This window comes from Mirounga angustirostris, unplaced genomic scaffold (assembly GCF_029215605.1).
Source record: "Mirounga angustirostris isolate CCGP_5_RB_7025 unplaced genomic scaffold, mMirAng1.0.hap1 SCAF_7, whole genome shotgun sequence".
Taxonomy (NCBI): domain Eukaryota; kingdom Metazoa; phylum Chordata; class Mammalia; order Carnivora; family Phocidae; genus Mirounga; species Mirounga angustirostris.
The window spans coordinates 41544359-41565242 of NW_026991715.1; the positions used below are offsets into that span (position 1 = coordinate 41544359).

The 20884-nt window shown below is 48.8% G+C and overlaps 2 protein-coding genes across 2 annotated transcripts; both read right to left on the bottom strand.

Moving 5' to 3' along the window:
• Positions 1 to 6838: 6838 nt before the first annotated feature.
• MCIDAS (multiciliate differentiation and DNA synthesis associated cell cycle protein) lies at positions 6839 to 13769 on the bottom strand. Its single transcript, XM_045886745.2, has 7 exons — positions 13653 to 13769; positions 13469 to 13565; positions 13196 to 13287; positions 9923 to 9995; positions 9141 to 9364; positions 8403 to 8513; positions 6839 to 8152 (listed from the first exon to the last, which is right to left on the bottom strand). Exons 1-7 carry the CDS (start codon positions 13767 to 13769, stop codon positions 7712 to 7714), a joined length of 1155 nt encoding a protein of 384 aa, XP_045742701.1. The 3' UTR covers positions 6839 to 7711.
• Positions 13770 to 18219: 4450 nt separating this feature from the next.
• On the bottom strand, positions 18220 to 20639 carry CCNO (cyclin O). The gene is made up of 3 exons (XM_045886757.2): positions 20209 to 20639; positions 19400 to 19585; positions 18220 to 18909 (listed from the first exon to the last, which is right to left on the bottom strand). The coding sequence occupies exons 1-3, from the start codon at positions 20593 to 20595 to the stop codon at positions 18424 to 18426; spliced, it is 1059 nt and encodes a 352-aa protein (XP_045742713.1). The 5' UTR covers positions 20596 to 20639; the 3' UTR covers positions 18220 to 18423.
• Between the last annotated feature and the right edge of the window lie 245 nt (positions 20640 to 20884).

Here is a 20884-nt window from a genome sequence, read left to right on the forward strand (position 1 = left end):
CTTTTCTGATTCTTATGACTTTTAATTCTTTTCCTTGCCTTATTAAACTGGCTAAAATTTCCAGTACACTGTTAGCTAAAAATGAGCTTATTCATAGATGAGAAGTTTTATGGAGGAGAGAGATTATATTTTTAGCTTTATAGTGTATATTGATGGAATGTATATGGCAGTAGCTGAAGGATAAGGAGATGATCAACAGAATTATACTGTTCAGAATTTTTACTTGAAGTCACTCAACATTCACTTTTGAAGAGGCACATTTTAATCCCTAGATTAGCAACCCCTTATAAAAAAGATGCAAACAGATATAGCTAAATGGCCACCAGAGAAGTTAAAATGGAATACTAAAAAAAATTTATTAAAAGATGGCAAGTAAGAAGGAACAGAGGAACCAAAAAAAGGGTATATAAGACAAACAAGAAGCAAATGGCAAAATGGCAGACCAACTGTAACAAAATTACATTAAATGTAAATGAACTAAACACTACATATAAAAGACTGATATTGTCAGACTGGATAAAAAAGCAAGAACCTGGAATATGCTCTCTCTATATCCTAAATTTAAAGATAACAAATAAGTTGGAAGTAAAACAAAAGAAAAAAATATTCTAGGGGATGCCTGGCTGGCTCAGTCATAAGAGCATTTGACTCTTGATCTCTGGGTTGTGAGTTTGAGCCCATGTTGGGTATAGAGATTGCTTAAATAAAAACTTTTAGGGCGCCTGGGTGGCTCAGTCGTTAAGCGTCTGCCTTCGGCTCAGGTCATGATCCCAGGATCCTGGGATCGAGCCCCACATCGGGCTCCCTGCTCTGCGGGAAGCCTGCTTCTCCCTCTCCCACTCACCCTGCTTGTGTTCCTGCTCTCGCTATATCTCTCTCTGTCAAATAAATAAATAAAATCTTTAAAAAAAAACTTTTAAAATTCCATATATATAGAAGAACATATATATAGAAGAGCAGGAGTAGCTATGTTAATCCAGGCAAAATACACTTCAAGACAAAGATATGACCATAGATAGAAAAACTCCATAATAATAGAAAGGGCCAATACCTTAAAACATACTTAATAATTATATGTGCCTTAATATATGTGCCTAATAAACTTCACAGTATGTGAAGCAAAAGTTGACAGAATGAAAGGAAAAAATAGACAATTTCAAAATTACAGTTGAGGATTTTTTTTTAAAGATTTTTTATTTATTTGTTTTGACAGAGACACAGCGAGAGAGGGAACACAGGCAGGGGGAGTGGGAGAAGGAGAAGCAGGCTCCCTGCTCAGCAGGGAGCCAGATGTGGGGCTCAATCCCAGGACCCTGGGATCATGACCTGAGCCGAAGGCAGACGCTTAACAATTGAGCCACCCAGGCGCCCCTACAGTTGAGGATTTTAATAGTATTTGATAAGACAGAAAAAAACCCAAAAATCAGTAAGGTTGTAGATGATCTGAACAAAAATATCAACCACCTTAATCTAATTGACATTTAAAGTACACTACACTCAATAACTTGAGAATACAAATTCTTTTCAAATCATATATTACATGTACCAATTTAGTAGAACATAAGCATAACAAATCTCAGTAGATTTCAAAACATCAAAATCTTAAATAGTATTTTTTTTAACTGAAGCAGAATTCAATGTAGATGCCATCACAATGAGTTAAAGTAGAATATTTGCAGGTAAGACCCACATATTTGGTACTGTTTCCTAACCTCTCCAGGTGATTCTAATTAGAGCTGGTGTTGAAAACCAGTGATTTAGGGATATGGCAGCAACTAGCAAGGGAAACAGCCAAAAGAGATTTAAAAAATGGTGCATCTGGTGAGTACATTGACAATGGGAGATGCAGATCATTACTTTCATATAAGTTCTCTATTATTCTATTTTTTTTAAAGATTTTATTTATTTATTTGACAGAGAGACACACAGCGAGAGAGGGAACACAAGCAGGGGGAGTGGGAGAGGGAGAAGCAGGCTTCCCACCAAGCAGGGAGCCCGACATGGGACTCGATCCCAGGACTGGGATCATGACCTGAGCCGAAGGCAGATGCTTAACGACTGAGCCACCCAGGCGCCCTATTCTATTTTTTAACCATATGTATATTGCTTTGATAAAATTTCAAATTTACTACTTGAAATTTCTTCCTCTAAGGCGAAGTCCCCAGGTTCCTTTATGTAAGTGGATTCTCCACTGTTAGTCTCTATGTCTGACCTCTGTTTTCATCAAGGCACCTATTCCAATTTTAAATTACAGATTTATGTGTTTGCAGGTTATTATTTGTCTCATTCCCTAACTTCTAAGCTCCAAAGGGGCAGGTCCATGCCTGTTGTATTTACCAACATACACCAAATACCTAGCACACAGTAAGTATCGAGTATTTATTGGTTAAATTAGTGAATTATTAAATGGCTGGATTTTTAATTTCTACAACAAATGTGTATCACTGTTATAATACAGTAGAATATATACTGTTATAAAAAGAAAAATAATGTATTTTTAATATAAATATATAAATCAGTGGAATGTGGTATCCACATTCATGCTTGCTTAAATTTCTTTCCTGGTTCAGTCATTAGCAATTAAAGAAATACAATGCAATTTTCAAGGCTCATTTCACATTAATTGTATCAGGCTTTCTTATTTTCTAAGGTCTTATGCTCTTATTTTATACTTCCTTATAAATATTTTTGTAAAATCTAAAGATTTGTAGGGAAAATCGTGACACTAAGATTAAACCTTTCTGGGGCATCTCGGTGGCTCAGTCGGTTAAGTGTCCAACTCTTGATTTGGGCTCAGGTCATGATCTCAGGGTCCTGGTCCTCCACACTCAGTGGGGAGTCCGCTTGAGGATTCTCTCCCTCTCCCTCTGACCCCCACCCCTGCTCTCTCTGTCTCTGTCTCTCTCTCTCTAAAATAAAAATAAATAAATCTTTTAAAAAAAGATCAAACTTTCATATTTAGAAGTAACTCTATATGTGTATTGCTTTGAAATAAATGATTTGTTAATTTTCTATGTTTAGGAAAGATTAATTTTTGGTTTGTACAAAAATATATCTCACTCACTTCTCTGTTCTACTCTGTGTACTCCAATCTCCAGTGACACTAAATTGACCTAGGTTCATGGGGAGGATGACAGCTTTGTCAGCCTAGTGACCTTTGGAAACATCTCCCTCCCACCTATTCACTCCTCCCTTATAGAGTGAATGGTGAAAGCCAGTCTACAGTAAGATTTGTTTTTTTTTTTTTTAAGATTTTTATTTATTTTTTGAGAGAGATAGAGATAGAGAGAGAGCATGAGAGGGGGAGAGGTAGAGGGAGAAGCAGACTCCCCACTGAGCAGGGAGCCCTATGCGGGACTCGATCCTGGGACTCCAGGATCATGACCCTAGTGGAAGGCAGTCGCCCAAACAACTGAGCCACCCAGATGCCCTAGAGTAAGTTGGGGTTTTTTTTTTTTGTTTTTTTTTAATTCATGAGAGACAGAGAGAGAGAGAGAGAGAGAGAGGCAGAGGGAGAAGCAGGCTCCCAAGGAGCAGCGAGCCCGATGCGGGACTCGATCCCAGGACCCTGAGATCATGACCTGAGCCGAAGGCAGACGCTTAACCATCTGAGCCACCCAGGCGCCCATAAGGTTTTTTTTTATTATATTTCTTCAAATGTTGTTAATATTCACAAGGAGAAGATGCCTTAATTTTGGTTATAACTTTATAAATGTCCTTTTATTCACACCAAATTATGAGCAGGCGGTATCAAAGTACAAAAGAGACTGGTTTTGATTTTGCAGCAAGTATGCAAGGCCCCTCCAGTGTGATGATGGGCACACATTTACCATCTATACTGTATATCAAACCAAATAGCATATTCATCCGTTAACAAGAGCCACATTGTGTCATATTTTAAAGTTGAGCAGTAACATTATTTCCTTTGGAATTAACTGAAACTTAAGATTTACAATGGGCTGATGAGATTCAATTGCATAAAAGTAATATTTACAAAATTAATAGCAATTTAAGCTATCACAGTGTTTAAAGTTTATCCTTTTCTCAAAAAAACAAACAACTCCAACAAACAGAGAAAGACATGTATCATATGATCTCACTGATAGGAGGCATTCTTAATTGCAGGAAACAAACTGAGGGTTGCTGGAGTGGGGAGTGGGGTGGGAGGGATGGGGTGACTGGGTGATAGACACTGGGGAGGGTATGTGCTATGGTGAGCGCTGTGAATTGTGTGAGACTGTTGAATCACAGATCTGTACCTCTGAAACAAATAATGCAATATATGTTAAGAAAAAAAAAAGAAGGGGCGCCTGGGTGGCTCAGTTGGTTAAGCGACTGCCTTCCGCTCGGGTCATGATCCTGGAGTCCCGGGATCGAGTCCCGTATCGAGCTCCCTGCTCGGCGGGGAGTCTGCTTCTCCCTCTGACCCTCCTCCCTCTCATGCTCTCTGTCTCTCATTCTCTCTCTCTCAAATAAATAAATAAATAAATAAATAAATCTTTAAAAAAAAGAAGAAGAAGAAGAAGAAGAAGAAGAGGAAGAAGAAGAAGAAGAAGAAGAAGAAGAAGAAGAAGAAGAAGAGGAAGAAGAAGAAGAAAGAAGAAGAAGAAGGTAGCGGTAGGGGAAGAATGAAGCGGGGGAAATCGGAGGGGTAGACGAACCATGAGAGACGATGGACTCTGAAAAACAAACAGGGTTCTAGAGGGGAGGGGGGTGGGAGGATGGGTTAGCCTGGTGGTGGGTATTGAGGAGGGCACATTCTGCATGGAGCACTGGGTGTTATGCACAAACAATGAATCATGGAACACTTCATCTAAAACTAATGATGTAATGTATGGGGATTAACATAAGAATAAAAAATATAAATAAATAAATAAATAAATAAATAAATAAATAAATAAACAACTCCAAAAAAAGAAAAGGAAAAAGAAAAAATCTTAAAGCTACAGAATAATAAAGTTTGTAGTATCTACCACAAGGCCTCTGATTCTTGTAAGTATGGGGTTTTTTTTTAAGATTTTATTTATTTATTTGACAGAGAGAGAGCACAAGCAGGGGGAATGGCAGGCAGAGGGAGAGGGAGAAACAGGCTTCCCGCCAAGCAGGGAGCCCGATGCGGGGCTCCATCCCAGGACCCTGGTATCATGACCTGAGCTGAAGGCAGACACCTAACCAACTGAGCCACCCAGGCACCCCTCTTTTTTAAAAAATTTTTTATTGTTATGTTAATCACCATACATCATTAGTTTTTGATGTAGTGTTCCATGATTCATTGTTTGTGCATAACACCCAGTGCTCCATGCAGAATGTGCCCTCTTTAATACCCATCACCAGGCTAACCCATCCTCCCACCCCCCTCCCCTCTAGAACCCTCAGTTTGTTTTTCAGAGTCCATCGTCTCTCATGGTTCATCTCCCCCTCCGATTTCCCCCCCTTCATTCTTCCCCTCTTGCTATCTTCTTCTTTTTTTTTTTCTTAACATATATTGCATTATTTGTTTCAGAGGTACAGATCTGTGATTCAACAGTCTTGCACAATTCACAGTGCTCACCATAGCACATACCCTCCCCAATGTCTATCACCCAGCCACCCCATCCCTCCCACCCCACCCCCCACTCCAGCAACCCTCAGTTTGTTTCCTGTGATTAAGAATTCCTCCTATCAGTGAGGTCATATGATACATGTCTTTCTCTGATTGACTTATTTCTCTCAGCATAACACCCTCCAGTTCCAACCACGTCATTGCAAATGGCAAGCTCTCATTCCTTTTGATGGCTGCATAATATTCCATTATATATATATATAGCACATCTTCTTTATCCATTCATCTGTCGATGGACATCTTGGCTCTTTCCACAGTTTGGCTATTGTGGACATTGCTGCTATAAAGATCGGGGTGCATGTACCCCTTTGGATCCCTACATTTGTATCTTTGGGTTAAATACCCAGTAGTCCCAGGCACCCCTCTTATACGTATGTTTTTAGAGGGATTTAGACTGCAGGAGTTCCTGACTTCAGTGTAAGTAGAAACTACTGTTTGTTTCCCCCACAGCTTTGAGATTAATGGAAAAGAATTATTTGACTCGGGCACCAATCCCTTGACTTTCAGCACTAACCCAAAGGTCTCTCTCCTCTTTGTACTGGGAAAAAAAGGAGAGAGGCTGCCTGCTTGTTATTTGTCAGTGTCTTTCTGCCAGTTTTTTCTCAGGACAAGTTAAGGGTCTTTGTTGTTTTTGTTTTTTTCTGAACCTGAACTTCAGTAACTTTATATATATGCCGATGAAAAGAATTTTCAACTGTCCAGCGTACTTTTTAAGAGTCCATTTGTTAGACAAAATATGAGGAAATGTGGTCTATTTTATCACTTTTTTTTTGGTTTCTAAATACAGATAACAGTACATAGGACAAACTGGGGGAGCAGGTTCTGCCACTCTGCCCAGCTCACCTGTTATCTGATATCACCACTTAGATGGCAGAATGAGCGATGTGGTGTAATGGGGTTGGAAACTTGCCCACGCCGAGGCCACAGAAAGAAGTAGCTCTCATGTTGAGAACTGGGGAGGTTGGGACAAATCACTACTTGACATATGCCAGTCACATAATTTCACAACAGAGTACAAAAAGGAACCCCACACAAAAGGAAATAGAGAAAAAAAAGTCAAAGTGAAGGTACTATATAATGTATAAGTTTTTCTTAGAAGATCAACCCTAGAAATATGACATGAATGTGCACCACAGTTTTATCTATGGAATTCAAATGATAGTTTTACTTTTACCAAGATTTCCACACTTAGTTTCTGGTGCATGTGCACACACACACACTCCACACACACACATATACAAATACATATTATTTTTCAGGTGAAATATGCCATTTTCTTAAAACTTACGTTTTTTTTATCAACACAGTTTGCTTTTTGTGTGATTCTTCTGTTCAGACATATAAACTATATATAATTAATATAAACATATACCATAAATCTTACAAAATTATAGGAATGATCATTACAAACAAATGTGTTTAGCACCCATTTTGTAGATAGCCCATTGCCTCTGAGCATCTACATTTTTCTCTACTTTATTGCCCTAAAGCAAGTGTTTTGGCTATCTCTCCTAACTTTTTATTCTTCCAACCAGAATAAAAGTTTTCAACAGTAAGAAAATTAAGGGTCCTTCCAGGACCAGGGGAAGTTGAGTGATGTAAGGAAGCATTCACTCAGAAACCTGGCTTCTGGACCAATCTTTAAATAACTAGTGAGAAAGACCAGAAGTTCCCAATAATGCTTCTTATTATAGAAAATTACTTCATCTCTTAGAGCCTCCTTTTCCTTCTTATAAAAGTAGGGCATTATATAATTATAAAACAGCTAAGTGATTTCTAAGTCCTTTCCAGTTCTAAAGGTACATAATTCAAAGCTGCTAAAAATACTTTTTAAAAATTGATTGAGATTTATATATGTGTTTACACACACACACACACACGCACACTGTGAAAGGGGAGGGAATATACAGTATTTTATACCAAGACTTTACAGTACATCATTATGGAGACGTTTTTGCTCCTGAAAAATAAGTTTCAGGGTAGCATTCGCCCAGCAGGGGGAGCTCTTCTGAGAGTCCAGGTTCAGGAAACAGTTCCAGCTACTCCCACTTAGCCTCCAGGCGCTTCAGTCCGGATACAAGGCAGTGTTTGGGGGCACCACATCCTAGCTCAACTGGGGACCCAGCGGAATTTGTACCCCCCGTTGGCTGTCCTAATGGTGAAGGCATTGCCCTGGGGGAAAGCGAGGGTGCGGATGGTGCTATGGCTGCGGATGGGGGTGCTGAAGGAGCCGCCCTCTTCCAGCTCACTGTGGCTCAAGTTCAGCGCGCTCCGGCTGCAGTCTGTGCGCAGCCCCCGGAAGGTGCCGTGCAGGTTCCCCGGCATGCCTGCCTTGCTCGCGGGCTCCGGCTGTAGCCGCAGCCGCTTGGGGTCGCGGCTCTGCAGCGCTTCATCGCAGCGCTCGGAAATCTCCCTCAGGATGGCGTCCACTTCCGCGCAATCCTGCCCGGTAGCACTGAACAACTCCTCCAGGCTCCTTTTGGCTGTCGCCTTGAGCAGGAAGGGCTCGGCTGTCCTTCCGCAATCCCGGGACTGTGTGATCATCAGCTTCTACAAAAGATGGGGAGGAGCGCCAAGCTGGGGTCGGCTGGGCTCACCCTGCGCTGGGCGCGCAAAGCAGACCCGGGCGCCTTTTCGAACTCCGCGGGCTTAGACGCGGGCTGCAAGGGGCTCAGCAAGCTCTCAGCAGCCACCGCCGGTCTCCCAACCCCGCTGGGTCCCAATACTGGGAACAGGGTGGGGGCTGCACAGGAACATTTCCGACGTCCCGCAGTGTCCCACAGGCCCGCACCCCACTTACATCCAGCACCGAGGCCAGGTGCCGGGTCCGACTGGCAAGTTCCTTCAGTTGAACGTTCCGCTCTTTGAGCGAGGCGATCTCCTCCTGTTTCTGGGTCAGCGTCACGTGCAGCTGCAGGAGGAGACCCAAATATTAAGAGGTAGGCCACCGTGGTCGGTCTCATCTGTATACTCTGCATGAATTATACCAGGATCCTAACATCTAATCTGGGACTGGGGACCCAAGGGCACTTGCACTGGTGAGAATTATAATCACTTTTGTTTAGTTGTCCTTTGTTTTTACAAAGCACTTAGACAAAATGTATCTCAATCTTCAGTGTAGCGTGGTGGTGAAGAGTACGGACTTGGGCAACAAGCAGATACAGGTTCTGCCTCTGAAGTTCAATCTTCCTGTACCTCAGTTTCCTAACCTGTAAAATGGGGTAGTAAGGGTATCTTGTTCAGTGGTTGTATTAGAAGAAAAAGTAAATTGATAAGCACAATACCGGGTGTATAGGAAGCCTTCAGTAAATATTGGTGTCCCCTTTAAAAATCTGGTCGGGCAGGATCATTCCCGCTTACTGAGGTTGGAAACTGAGGAGAGCCACTGGAGCAATGGTAGCTACGAGAAGCATCCGCTCGTGCACTGGTTCTGACCTACACTGGGGCACATTCCCGCTCCTGCAACCCCCATTTCCGCCCAGAGCTCCATAACCTGTCCCCAACCCAGGATTCCTGGCGGCCAGCCGGGTGCCCCTACTTGGTTATTCTCAACGAGCGCGTCCCCCAGTGCCCTCTGGTTCTGGTCGGCCACCTCCTTCCAGTACTGCTCCGGCGGGGGCACGTCCGGAGGGCGCGGCGGCGGTGACTGCAGGGCCCTTGGGTCCAGCGGCGGAGAGAGACAGGGCCCAAATGGCAATACGTCGCAAGGAGAGAAGGGGAAGTCTCCGCCGGCCAGAGGAGGCGACATCAAAGAGGATGAGTCTGAGGAAGAGTGGGAGCTAGGTTTGCAGCCTCAGACTCGTGCCCAGCTAGCTACAGGGACAAAACGCCACGCCGGGTGTATTATGTGAAGACGTTAAGTAAAGCACCCCTCACTCTGCAATCCCTACTTTTCCCAGGCCCTTTCTGATCTTCTTCATACACAGCAGGCGCTCCATATATGCCTATTGAGTTGATCTGAATTCAGTCTCCACGGTGGCCAGGGCAAACCTGCCCGAAGTCCCCCAGGTCCGCCGTTCTGTACACTCCTGTCACCCAACATTTCCTTGACCACATCACAGCGTAGGGCTCCCTCTCCCAGAACTCACACCCGTAAACTGGGAAAGCGCTATAGATTTCAGCGATTCATCTTCTCCATTAGAAAGTGTGTTGTCCCATAAATATGAAAAAGCCTGACCCATTGACGAGTTACTGACGATGTTGACAGGTGCTGGGTTTACCACCTTCGCGACCACGAAATCGAATTCTGAACTAGTTTGATTTGCGGAGTGGGGGACACCCCCGCCTCCCTTTATTTAACTGCGAGGAGACTGCACTTGCCTGCAATGAGATCATCCACTGTGTCTCTGAAATCCTGCAGATCGAAGTCCGCTGCAGTTTGCAGAGAATGGTTCTGAAATAAACCAGAGGTGTAAGAGAGTTACTGTCAGGTCCAGCAGGCCTGAAACACTTCCCAGACCGACAGTCGCCCTCCCGGGCTTGGCAGCGGGTGTGCACGCACTGTCGCTCGCAACCGGGCCTCATACCTGAAAATCAAAGCCCCATCCCAGGCTTGGAACCCAGCAGGCTTGCACTGCCATGGTGAGGAGCGGCACTCGAAGCAGGGACCGGGTCCCCGAGGGTCCTGAAGGGCGCCGAAACCGTGCGGGGCTGTGTTTGAGGCGGGAGTCCTTCGGCGCTCAGCGTAGTGGCCCCACGCCTGGCAGCCGGCAGTCCCCGCGCCGCCTCACTGGACCGCCACCAGCCAACCAGTTGCCGCCGTGAGGCCCGAGGCGTCCCTCCAGGGCCCGCAGAACCTCAGGCTCAACTTACCTCCGCCCCGCCGAGGAGCTGTGCCCTAAGATAAGGGGGCGGGTGTGCCTGAACTCCGACTTCCCTTCCAAGACCTGAGGCTCTATATCCCGCCGAGACTCAGTCACAGCTAAACCACCTTCTCCCCATACAAGAAGGGAAAAGGTAGGCTATGATGAGGGGCAGGGATGCTCTGGAAAGTGCTTCTGTTCGGCCTGCAGCAAGGGTGACCCCTATTGCTCTTCCGTTTCTCAACAAGTCGGAGTTCACTTTCTCCCTACAGTGTGATGCTCCTCCTACATCTTGAGCTGGACACTCTCCTGGGTTCCCGCAATGTGCCTGGGTGTGTGAGGCAGGAGACAGTAGGAGGCTGACAGCCCCTTCTTATTCCCTTAATTCGTGGACATTGAGAGTGGACAAAATTAGCTCTTTTACACAGAGTCCCTATGCTAATTCTCACCCAATGTAGGAAGCACGCAGGACCCAGGAAGTGATTCCTCCCCCTTTGAAGAATCTGAAGCTCAGAGAAAGTGAATTGCCCAGTCATCCAACTCTGAAATGGAACTGGGGCTCCTGTCCTAGAATGATGGTGACTATTTCAATCTTCTTTCCTCCATACCTCATCGCCTCTAGCGTTGATCTCTTTTTTAAGAAAAGCCAGTCTTCCAATGAAGACAGCACTGGGGAAGAAGAAAGAAGTTTCTCAAGGCATATGGTGTGGGGGAATGCATCCAATATGCCCATTAGAAATATCTATTCTACTGATTCCACTATTGTTGATTGATTCCTTTGTGTTAATCATACTCATCTACCCGAAGCCCTTCTCTGCTATTCAAATATTGCCGAAAAGAGGAACATACTCTGACCCTAACCTTGAAGAAAGTACAAGGATCAGCTTTCCTCAAGGAGGAGAGCTTCAATCTGGGAGGCCTCAAGCACCAGTTGGGAAGTGAAGCTGTAAGGGTGAAAGGAGCTTAGAAAGGGCTGAGGCAAATCCTGAAGCACAAGTTGTGTCCTGGTTGAAGGAGCCAGAAACCAGACTGGTTTTCCAAGGGCTGAAATGTCTTCCTCTTAGTAGAGATTTGGCCAAAACCCTTACCATGAGGAGCCTTGAGGCCAAGTCAGGAACTGGGGCCCAGGAAATGCTTCTTCGTATGCTATCCCAGGTCTTTGGCTCATTCTGGACCTCAAACAAACACTTCTGGAGTGTTTCCGCCCTGTGTTCACCTTACCCAGCAGGAAGGAGGCTAGGAAATTTGACCTGAGTGTGCAATGGCCAGGGTCTTTCCAGGGGCTCTTCCTCTAGAGGGTGTCTCTCCCTCTCTACCAGCTCTCTCTCCCCCAGGAAAAGTCCTGGACCTCTTGGGCCATCAGGCATGAGCTCTGTGCTTGAAACTTTAAATCCTACCTTCCCAATTAGATAAAAATCTGGCATTTTTCCAAACCACAATGGCAGCCAAAAAAAAAAAAAAAAGGCTAATACAGAACATGATGTGAAATTTAAGTTCCGAATACTTAAGCAAAAATTCAACAAGAGCCTGGTTGGTTTTCATGACTTACAAAATAAACATGTTGGAGTTAAGATAGTGATTGGGCCTCTGGGTCAGTTGAAAGATGCTCAAGTATTGTCTTTCCTTATTTGAGCATCCAGATCTAAAAAGAAAAACAAAATGTCCTCTGCAGGGCAATGCCCACTCTCACCCCTTGCCTTACCACTCTCAGCTCTCTGTAGCTACCTACCCTGAGTCCATCTGGGCTCTAACCCAATTCTAGAGGCACTTAGGGGAAGCCTGGAAGGCTGTGTTCTACCACCAACCTCAGTTCTCAGAGGTGGTCATATCTTCTGGTGTTCAGTGCTGGACATTTCCCCCATGGAACCCGTGTCCCCAGGACCTGCTGCCAGGAAGCTGGAACTGGCACTCCTCCTGTAGGTTGCATCTAGCTAAGACCTCCTGTCCTTCTGGGCACTTCATGTCCCATCGATGAGCAAGGCAGGCTTCTGGCCTCCCACACACCAATGCTGGGAGGTTCCCTCATCAACTTGGGGAGTGTCAGCCGTGGCAAGTGTTAGAAGTGGGATGGGAGTAAGGAAATAAGTTTTTGAGGAAAAGAAAAAGTCAAATACCTCTTTGCCCCATGAGGGTAAGTGACATGAGCTTTTGGAGGGGGAGAAAATGACCTTTTTAAAGTGCCCCACTGCTGAAGAGCCATCTCTGCAGAGAGGAACGTTTGCTGTCGGATCTCTTCCAGAGTTCTTTGTCCTTCGTCCCTCTTCCCCTAAGTGTAAACTCTATTCGTCTTTCCCAGTCTTGATCGAGTAATTATCCGTCATTCTTCACACTCCTTAGATACCCAGGGAATGAAAATTGTTAGTGAATGGCCGGAAAGGGAATGTTGGGAGCACTGACAGGACATGTACCAGGTGCCCAGCGCTCCATTTTGTTCCCGCCTACTCGCCTGGGTCCTCAGTGCTCAATCTGCAGATTGCTTTGTCACAGCTCCAGGGAATAGATGGGGAGAACAGGGAACAGGAGACCCCGTACCTGGAGGCAAGTCCTCCAGGTGAGCCCCTCTGTCCCAAGTTGATCAGAACAGCTCTGAGAATGCGGCCGACGCAAAAGACTAGGCGGGAGGAAGAAGTTCCGATCCTCGGGGCTGAGATTCCGGCAAGTCTGCCCCCACTAGCTAAATCTGCCTGCGCTCCCGGCCTGAGATGAGCCTCTGCGGAAACCAGCCCTGGACTCCCGAGTCGGAATTTGGGCTGTCGGAGGCCGCCGGGCTTCAGGAGTTAAGGGGAGGTACCTGCGAGGCGGTCAAGTCACCACTAGGCGGCGCGTCGGACCCGAGTAGCGAGGAGCAGTCCGCGAGGTCCTGCAGGTCTATGGTGGTGAGCGCTGAGCGGGGAGAACCGGAGACACGCACGAGGCGGGCCCTGAGTCTCCCCGCCAGGGCTCGCCACTGGCATCCCCGCCAGGACATCCGAGCCCGGGGGAGAAATGTTCTTCTGGGCCGCGCGTGCCCTACCCACCCGGCGCGGGGAACCCGAGGGATCGCGCGGGAGCCAACCAGGCTCACCTGGCAGCGCAGCGGGCTCCGCGTCCGGGGGATCTTCGTACACCGACACTGGGCTGCTGCCGCTGCAACCAGGGAAGAACTTCCGCGGCGGGGCGAACTAGCCGGACACAGAAACGGTGAGCATGGGTCAGCCCACGGGACCCGGAGCGTGCGGACCCTGCCCGGCACCGGCCCGCGGCCCCACCTTCCTCTCCAGCTTCCCGGGCTTGACGAAAGGCCGGCCCCGCAGCTCCAGCATCCGGTTGGGGCAGATGCTGTCGAAGGCTCGGCGTCCCGCCGCGGCGCCTCCGCACGACTGCATCCTGCCTCCCCGCCCGCTTCGGCCCCGGAACGCGGTGCGGGTTATTCGGCAGCGGCGGCGGTGGCCGCGGCTGCAATAGCGACCCACAGTCAGCGCTCCGCCGGGCGCCTACACAGGCAGGCGCGTGGCCGGGTTGGAGGCGAGGGGCGGCTGTAGAGGTGCGGAGGGAGGGCCAGTGGAGAGGGAAGACTGCCGCGCGGGAGGGGCGGCTCGCGCCTGAGCGCCGGAGGTGGCGCCTTCAGCCCCGGACAATCTGCGCGCGGGCGGAGGCGTTAAACCCAACCTGGCAACGCGGCTTCCCCCGGGAGCAGCGAGCGCGGGACCTGGGCCCGCGAGCGCCCTTTTGGTGAGCGTTGGCGCCGCCGCCTCCCGGCAGCGCCTCAGAAAGGGAGGGTGGACGAGCCCCCAGTGGTCGCTAACACCGGGTACCGCCTTTCCGCTTTGGGACAGCAGGGATGGAAAAGTTAACGATTCTTATTTCATTTTCTTCCCACCCCAGCCATAAGGCACAAAATAAACGCGGAGTGACACTCGCCAAAGCCAGACTCCGGCATTTGACCGCCTTGTAGAATTTGGTGGGGATGTGGAATTCCCAAAACTACCCCCAGATTACAGAAGACCCTTCCCCCAAGGCTGGGGGCGCACTTCTGGCCTTGACTCACGGACTTGCCCTTGGTTTCTCTTGGCCTGATGCCTAGAGCCGAGCCCCGTACGCTAACCCCGCGCTTTCCCGGGCAGCGACGCCTGAGTGCAGCCTTTAAGAGAGAGTCATTTAAGAAAAAGCGACACCTACAAATTCTCCTCCCCGTTCGGAAAATGCCACACTGGACGGTCCCAAATCCCCTAAAGCCCCAGTCGCTTTCTCCCACGAAAGCCTCATTTGGCCACCGCAGCATTTGGCCACCCTGTACACAGCTGGCCTTGCTCGCTCGGCGGAAGTCTCCGCTGCCCTTCCCAAGACCAAGGCCTTTCCCAAGAAGGGACATCTCTAAATCCCTGGGTGAGGGGATCACTCAGACCACTCTTAGATCTATCGAATTTGAACGGTCATCTGAAATTACCTTTGGAACCTCCTATTGGGCACCTTGTTTGTGTCTTATACCAAGTAATAGTAACGAAAATCCTCTCTTAAAGAGGCATGATCCCTTTTTATTTCTCCCTGTTATCTGGATTAATAAAGACACCTCTTAACAGTGTTGGAGATGGTTCTACAATAGTAGAGCTAGAATAGACTTAGAGACTTTTTGACCTATCTATAAATGCAGGGACCTGGTTGGGGTGAGGGCAGGCAGCTAGAACTGGTGTGGTATCGCTGATGGTGAGGGGCTCTGGCTTCAGGGTCAGAGTACCTGAGGATTGGAACCAGGCTCCACCAGATCCGTGAGCCCCAGATCTTTAGGAAAAGCATAACACTGGGGCACCTAGCTGGCTCCAGTTAGTGGAGCATGTGACTTGATCTCAGGGTTGTGAGTTTGAGCCTCACGTTGGATGTGATTACTTTAAAAAAATAAAACTTTTTTTTTAAAAAAAGGAAAATCATAACACTGACTTCAATAGAGGTGCTATTGAAATGAGATTATGTAATGCAACTGGTGCTTGGTGTGGATAAGTTGATGTTTTTGATGTTGTTTTAAGGAGGCTTTTCAGCTGCTCCTCCAGCCTCCCACAACCTATTCTTGGCTTTGTTCTGATTCCTGAGTAGCCTAGTCACTAGCCAGTCCTCCATCCCTACCCATCTTCCCAGTCTGTAAGAGGAGGAGGGGAGCTCTTAGTTGAGTTTTGGGAAGATCTCTCACCTGCGACCATTCCTGATTTTACAGAATAGACTCATTTTTCCTCAGTGAGTTCCAAAGTGTAGAAAAATAGGGGCATCGTACATAAAAATGTGGCAGAAAGAGCTGGAATAGCATGAATATATGACTCCTATGACTCACATATGATTCTGCAACCAACTCACCCATATCCATCTTGGCTGAGTGATGGAGTAAATGCTGGTGAAAACAACTTCTCCCCAAAGTCACACTTCTGTAAAAGAGCCAGTGGCCCTACCCCCACCCTCAACAGTGGGTTTGAGGGCTCTAGATATTTGGGGACTTGGGTCAGAGGATACAACTTTTCCTTCTCCTTTTCATCATCACAGACCAGCTTCTTCTCAAACAGCTTTGGGATCACCACTTCCCTATCCCTGAGCCTAAGTCGAGAAAGTTCCTGGGGAGGTGAACATTAACATAAGGGGAGAGAAGGGATCTGAGGGGCTCAGAGTAAGTGGTCCTGGTGCTGGAGAGTACCTGGAGGGTGCTTGGGAAGAGAAGTACAAGGAAGATGCTCTAAATTTGGTTTGAGTTTGCTTGCTTTTCATTTATGCAAATTTGTCATACATTTAAACTGATCCTAAAGATAGAACATGACTGAGTTTGTTCCCCCAAAACTTAAGGGTTTTTTAATCTTTTTTTTTTAAAGATTTATTTATTTATTTTGACAGAGAGAGAGACAGCGAGAGAGGGAACACAAGCAGGGGAGAATGGAAGAGGGTGAAGCAGGCTTCCCACCGAGCAGAGAGCCCGATACGGGGCTCGATCCCAGAACCCTGGGATCATGACCCAAGCCGAAGGCAGACGCTTAACGACTGAGCCACCCAGGCGCCCCAAGGGTTTTTTAATCTTACAGAAAACTTGAAAAAAGTGCAATGAATAACAGTAGGTTCACTTACAATAGCTAACATTTTTTTCCATATTTGCCTTCTATTTCTTTCTCCAATTTTTTTTTCTGTGCTGCCACCAGTCTTCATTTCTTGAAAATTTGCTATATGCCAGGACTGTGTAGAGGGATTTGTATGGAACATCTCATGAAATCCATACCTCGGAGGCGCCTGGGTGGTGCAGTTGGTTAAGCATCCAGATGCTTGGTTTTGGCTGAGGTCATGAACTCAGGGTTGTGAGACAGAGCCCCGCATCAGGTTCTTCGCACTCAGTGCGGAGTCTGCTAAGAATTCTCTCTCCCTCTCTCTTTCCCCCTCTTTCTCCCTCCTCTCTCTCTAAATCTTAAAAATAAATCCATAACTCCATCCTACCAAATAGGTTATTGTTATTCCTAATTCTACAGAAGAGACTCCTGTGTAGAGATGAGACTTGCTCAAGCACTCCAGAGCCCACTTGTTTCATCACTATTTTATACTACCTCAGGATCTCACTTAGGCTTTACAACAGCACTATCAAGATTGTCAGGCTCAGAGAAGTGAAGACATTTGCTGGAGGTGACAGAAGTGAGATTCCTCTGGGTCTACAACAGACTCACCACAGTGAGAATGAAGGTGATGAGACAGCTGTGGAGTTAATTCCAGCAAGCCTCAGTCTTTCTAAGATTTTATTTGACAGAAAGAGAGAACACAAGCAGGGGGAGTGGCAGGCAGAAGCAGAAACAGGCTCCCCAAGGAGCAGGGAGCCCGACGCGAGACTCAATCCCAGGACCCTGGGATCATGACCTGAGCTGAAGGCAGACGCTTAAGCTTAACCCACTGAGCCACCCAGGCACCCTCAGTCTCACTTCTGGACTCCGTTTTCTCACCTGTGTCACGACTGGAGGCAGGGACTGTGCTGGCTCTCCAAATATGTTCTCTATAGTCTCTACTGAACGGAACACACTGAGTAGATAATTTGTCTCACACAAAACCCGCAGGAAGAGGGTTTTTAAAAAAGCACTTCCACAAACCTGTTAAGTGGGAGAAGTTGAGCGGTGTGGCTAAGGTTGTGGCTCTAGTCTCCGGATCACCTGCCTTCAAACCCTGATTGCTCTACTATTACCTACCCTCTCTGTGGTCCAGGGCCCTTCTCTGAAAAATGGGATAATAGAGTTGTTGGAGGATTGAGACAATGAACGCTGACCACAGTGCCTGGTACATTTAAGCACCCAATGATGGCCATGATTACTATTCCATTGTTCTCCCGGGCTCACATGCAGCAGGTGTAAGACAAGTGAACTGTTGAACCAAGTCATTGCAGGGTAAATGGGCTCTATTTATCATGGCCACAACAGCCTGCAAAGCCTTCATTTCCAACATCTGTTAGTTGTCAGAGTAGCCACTAGCTGTGGGTATGTGTGGTTCCCAGAGCTTCCCAGCTGGGCATCCTCGGTGTTCCCACCCCTCTAGACAGCATAGACTGCTGTGGGTTCTATTCAGGTTCACATCCCACCTTCCCTTTGGACCTCTGGGAATGAGCAGTCCTCAGCCTCATAAGAGGGTCATGGGATACAGGTCTACAAGTGACCCTCTCAGCGACTGGCATCTCAAAGGACCTAGTGTTCCCACATAGATATCCTAATTACAGAGTGGGAGCCAGGGAGGCAGGACCCCTCCGTCGTTACTACCTGTATTGCCCAGCTGCCCTCTCCTTCCCTCCCCGCAGACAACAGTAGCATCAGACAAACCAAAACTGATAGCCTGTTTATTGGGGAAAGCCTCGGGTCTCCCAGGTGCACTTAGCAAAATAAATAAACGAGGAGACGCTACTATCGTACACTATTTACAACCTGCAGGACGACCTCGGGACCAAGTGGGAGCCAGGAACCCCTCTTATGGGCCAAGACCGCACTCTTTCACAGCAATGGGAGAGGTCCGGCAGCCGGGCCGGGGTAGACAGGAAACCAAAGGTGTATTTCATTTCAATTTCGGCGACAGGCTGCACTTCTCGCGTATCTGGAAGGGCAGCATGTGAGTCAGGGAGGTCTCGTTTATGGCTACCAGTAGCTGCAGCTTGCCCAGGCAGTCCTGCAGTGCGGCCTCGGGGTGCCCGCCTAGGCTCAAGTCCACAGGGCGCGGGAGCTGTAGCATACGGTCGGCCAGCGCCAGGCAACAGATGGCCAGCAGGGAGGGAGTGTAGCTGGCGAAGGCATAGTCGGCCAGGCTCAGCTCCGCCAGCCCGCGCGCCAGGGCTTGAGCCTCCAGGGCTTCCGCGACCTCAGCCTGCCCGGCCTCCACACGCGCGTGCGTGAAATGCTCCAGGAAGAAGCTGATGGTTGGCGCGCCCAGGCTGAAGTGCAGTTTGTGCAGCACGATGCACTCGAGGTTGCAGAGTTGCTGCTGGGAGAAGGCACCGCAGCACAGGGCCAGGAGCTGCTTCACACGCGGCGGGTGCACCTCCACCTGCAACACAGGGGCGCTCAGCCCCCGCAGCGCGGCATCCAGGGCCAAGGCCCATCCCAGGGTCAAACCCGGGAGAAAACCAGGACTCCCCCCATCCCTTCCAGCGAGACAGCTGGGCCTTCGCCTCTCCGTTACTTCCACTTTAATCACCTGGGGTGTACTTCCAGCGCAGTTTCTCTAACTACTGTCCAGCTAAAAAAAGGTTTGAGAAATTTTAAATATTTCCCCCCCGGAGTCTAGAATAGCAGGGCTACAAAGAGCTGTTGGGATTTACTTTTGGGACTGACTTCTGCCTATTTCTTTAGGGGCCGGGTGAAAGGGCTGTTAGTAGGGAAGTGGGGGGAGCTATTGTGAAATTAAAGCTGTGGGATGTATACGTTTGCAAATGCATGGCAGAATGAATTCGGAGAGCCCAGCACTAAATCTTGTGCGCTGGAAAGCCTGGTGGTGGCCAGAGAGTGGCTGTCCCCCAGACCCCGCGTGGAGGTACCTGTTTGCAAGCGATGAGCAGGGACGTGACCCCAAGCAGCTGGAAGCAGTCTGCAGCCACAGGCGTGGTGGTAAGAAAGCGGTCCAGCGTGTTCACCGTCAGGCAGAGCGATTCGAAGGAGAGGTGGAACTGGCGGTGCACCGGGATCAGCCAGCTAAGCAGCTTACAGCGGGATTCCGCCGTGACCTGCGCGGAGGATCGTGGGAGGAGGACCCGTTGAGCCGCGGGCAAAGAGGGTCTGCAGAAGGAACCTACCAAGAAAACTCAGGGAGCCTCTCTGAAGGAAGGCACAAAAAGGAAAAACTTAAAAGCTCTGGAAACTGGGAAACACTGGGACGGCGCTGCTGCGCAAAGAGCAATGGTCTGGCAAGGAGCCGGAACCCTTGGATTCGTACCTGGCCCTGCGCCGCGTGTGTATACACATTACCTTGTAATCCTCTTGTCAATTCAGTGAGGGGAGAGGGCCACCACTTTGCAGATGAAGAAATAAGCTCAGAATTGTTAAATCACTTGCCCGGGGTCGGGAGGAGTCCTGACTCGAACCTAGAAACTGTCTTCACTCCTCCGCCTTCTACCGTGCTCCCGCTAACCAGTATGGAGACTTCGGGCAGGTCACTTAAGCCATCTAGGCCCCACTTTTCTCCATTTGTAAAATGAGGCTGGTGGCCCGGCCCTCTAAAGCCCCTTCCCGCTCGGACCGCGAACCTCCGTGCCCCGGGGCGCGTCGGAGCGCAGACGGAGCAGAAGAGGAAAGAGCCCGAGAGAGAAAGAGGAGCGGGGGTGGGGACCTCGCTCTCCCAACGCCTCACTTGTGGCTGCCGCGCCAGCGACTCCCGCGGGTGGAACTGGCTCTCCCGCGCCTTGCGGAAGACATAGCAGCTCTGACCGTAGTCACGGAAGGTCTGTAGATCTAGCTGCACCAACTGCTGGGCAGGAGCGGGTAGGGGGCTGCAGCCTAGCGCCGCGGATGCTGCAGGACTGTCTGCCCCATCAGACCCGGAGCTGGGGGACTCGAACACGTCGCAAACACCGGAGTCTCCAGGTACCGGGCACGGGTTCAGTGGCTGCAGCGGCTGTTTCCTCCGGAGGCGTGGACGCCTGCTCTTCTTCACCGGGGCGCGGAGGTTCTGGTCGTTGTCCCGCTTCCCAGACCGGGCGGCGGGACTCACGAGACTGGTGGGGCAGGGGGTCACCATGGTGCAGCCTGGTGGCCGCCCTACGACTCCTCGCCTGCGACAAACCGAAGGCGCGCTCCAGAGTACGAAGTAGGCTGCCCAGAGCCGCGGCGAAGCCCTAAGTACTCGGCGGGCGCCTTCCCCCTACCACACCCCCGGCTTCTCACTGGATGATTACTGAGCCGCACGAGGCCGCGCTTTCCCGGCCAAAGAACCGCTGGCGAGCAAGCTGCTGGCGGGGTGTAGCCTGCGCCGCCGGCAATGGAGAGGAGGAGCTACGCCCGGCTGAGCGCACCCGCCTTGCACTGCT

Bases quoted from the DNA above. Each gene is read 5' to 3' on its own strand.
- CCNO (XM_045886757.2), bottom strand. From the start codon at position 20,595: ATGGTGACCCCCTGCCCCACCAGTCTCGTGAGTCCCGCCGCCCGGTCT. The intron at 19,586-20,208 runs GTGAGGCGTTGG...TCCTCCGCGCAG, and splicing joins CGCTGGCGCGGCAGCCACAA to GTCACGGCGGAATCCCGCTG. The intron at 18,910-19,399 runs GTACCTCCACGC...CCTGTGTTGCAG, and splicing joins TGCTCATCGCTTGCAAACAG to GTGGAGGTGCACCCGCCGCG.
- MCIDAS (XM_045886745.2), bottom strand. From the start codon at position 13,769: ATGCAGTCGTGCGGAGGCGCCGCGGCGGGACGCCGAGCCTTCGACAGC. The intron at 13,566-13,652 runs GTGGGGCCGCGG...GTGTCCGGCTAG, and splicing joins CCGGGAAGCTGGAGAGGAAG to TTCGCCCCGCCGCGGAAGTT. The intron at 8,514-9,140 runs GTAGGGGCACCC...CTCCTCCTGCAG, and splicing joins CGCTCGTTGAGAATAACCAA to CTGCACGTGACGCTGACCCA.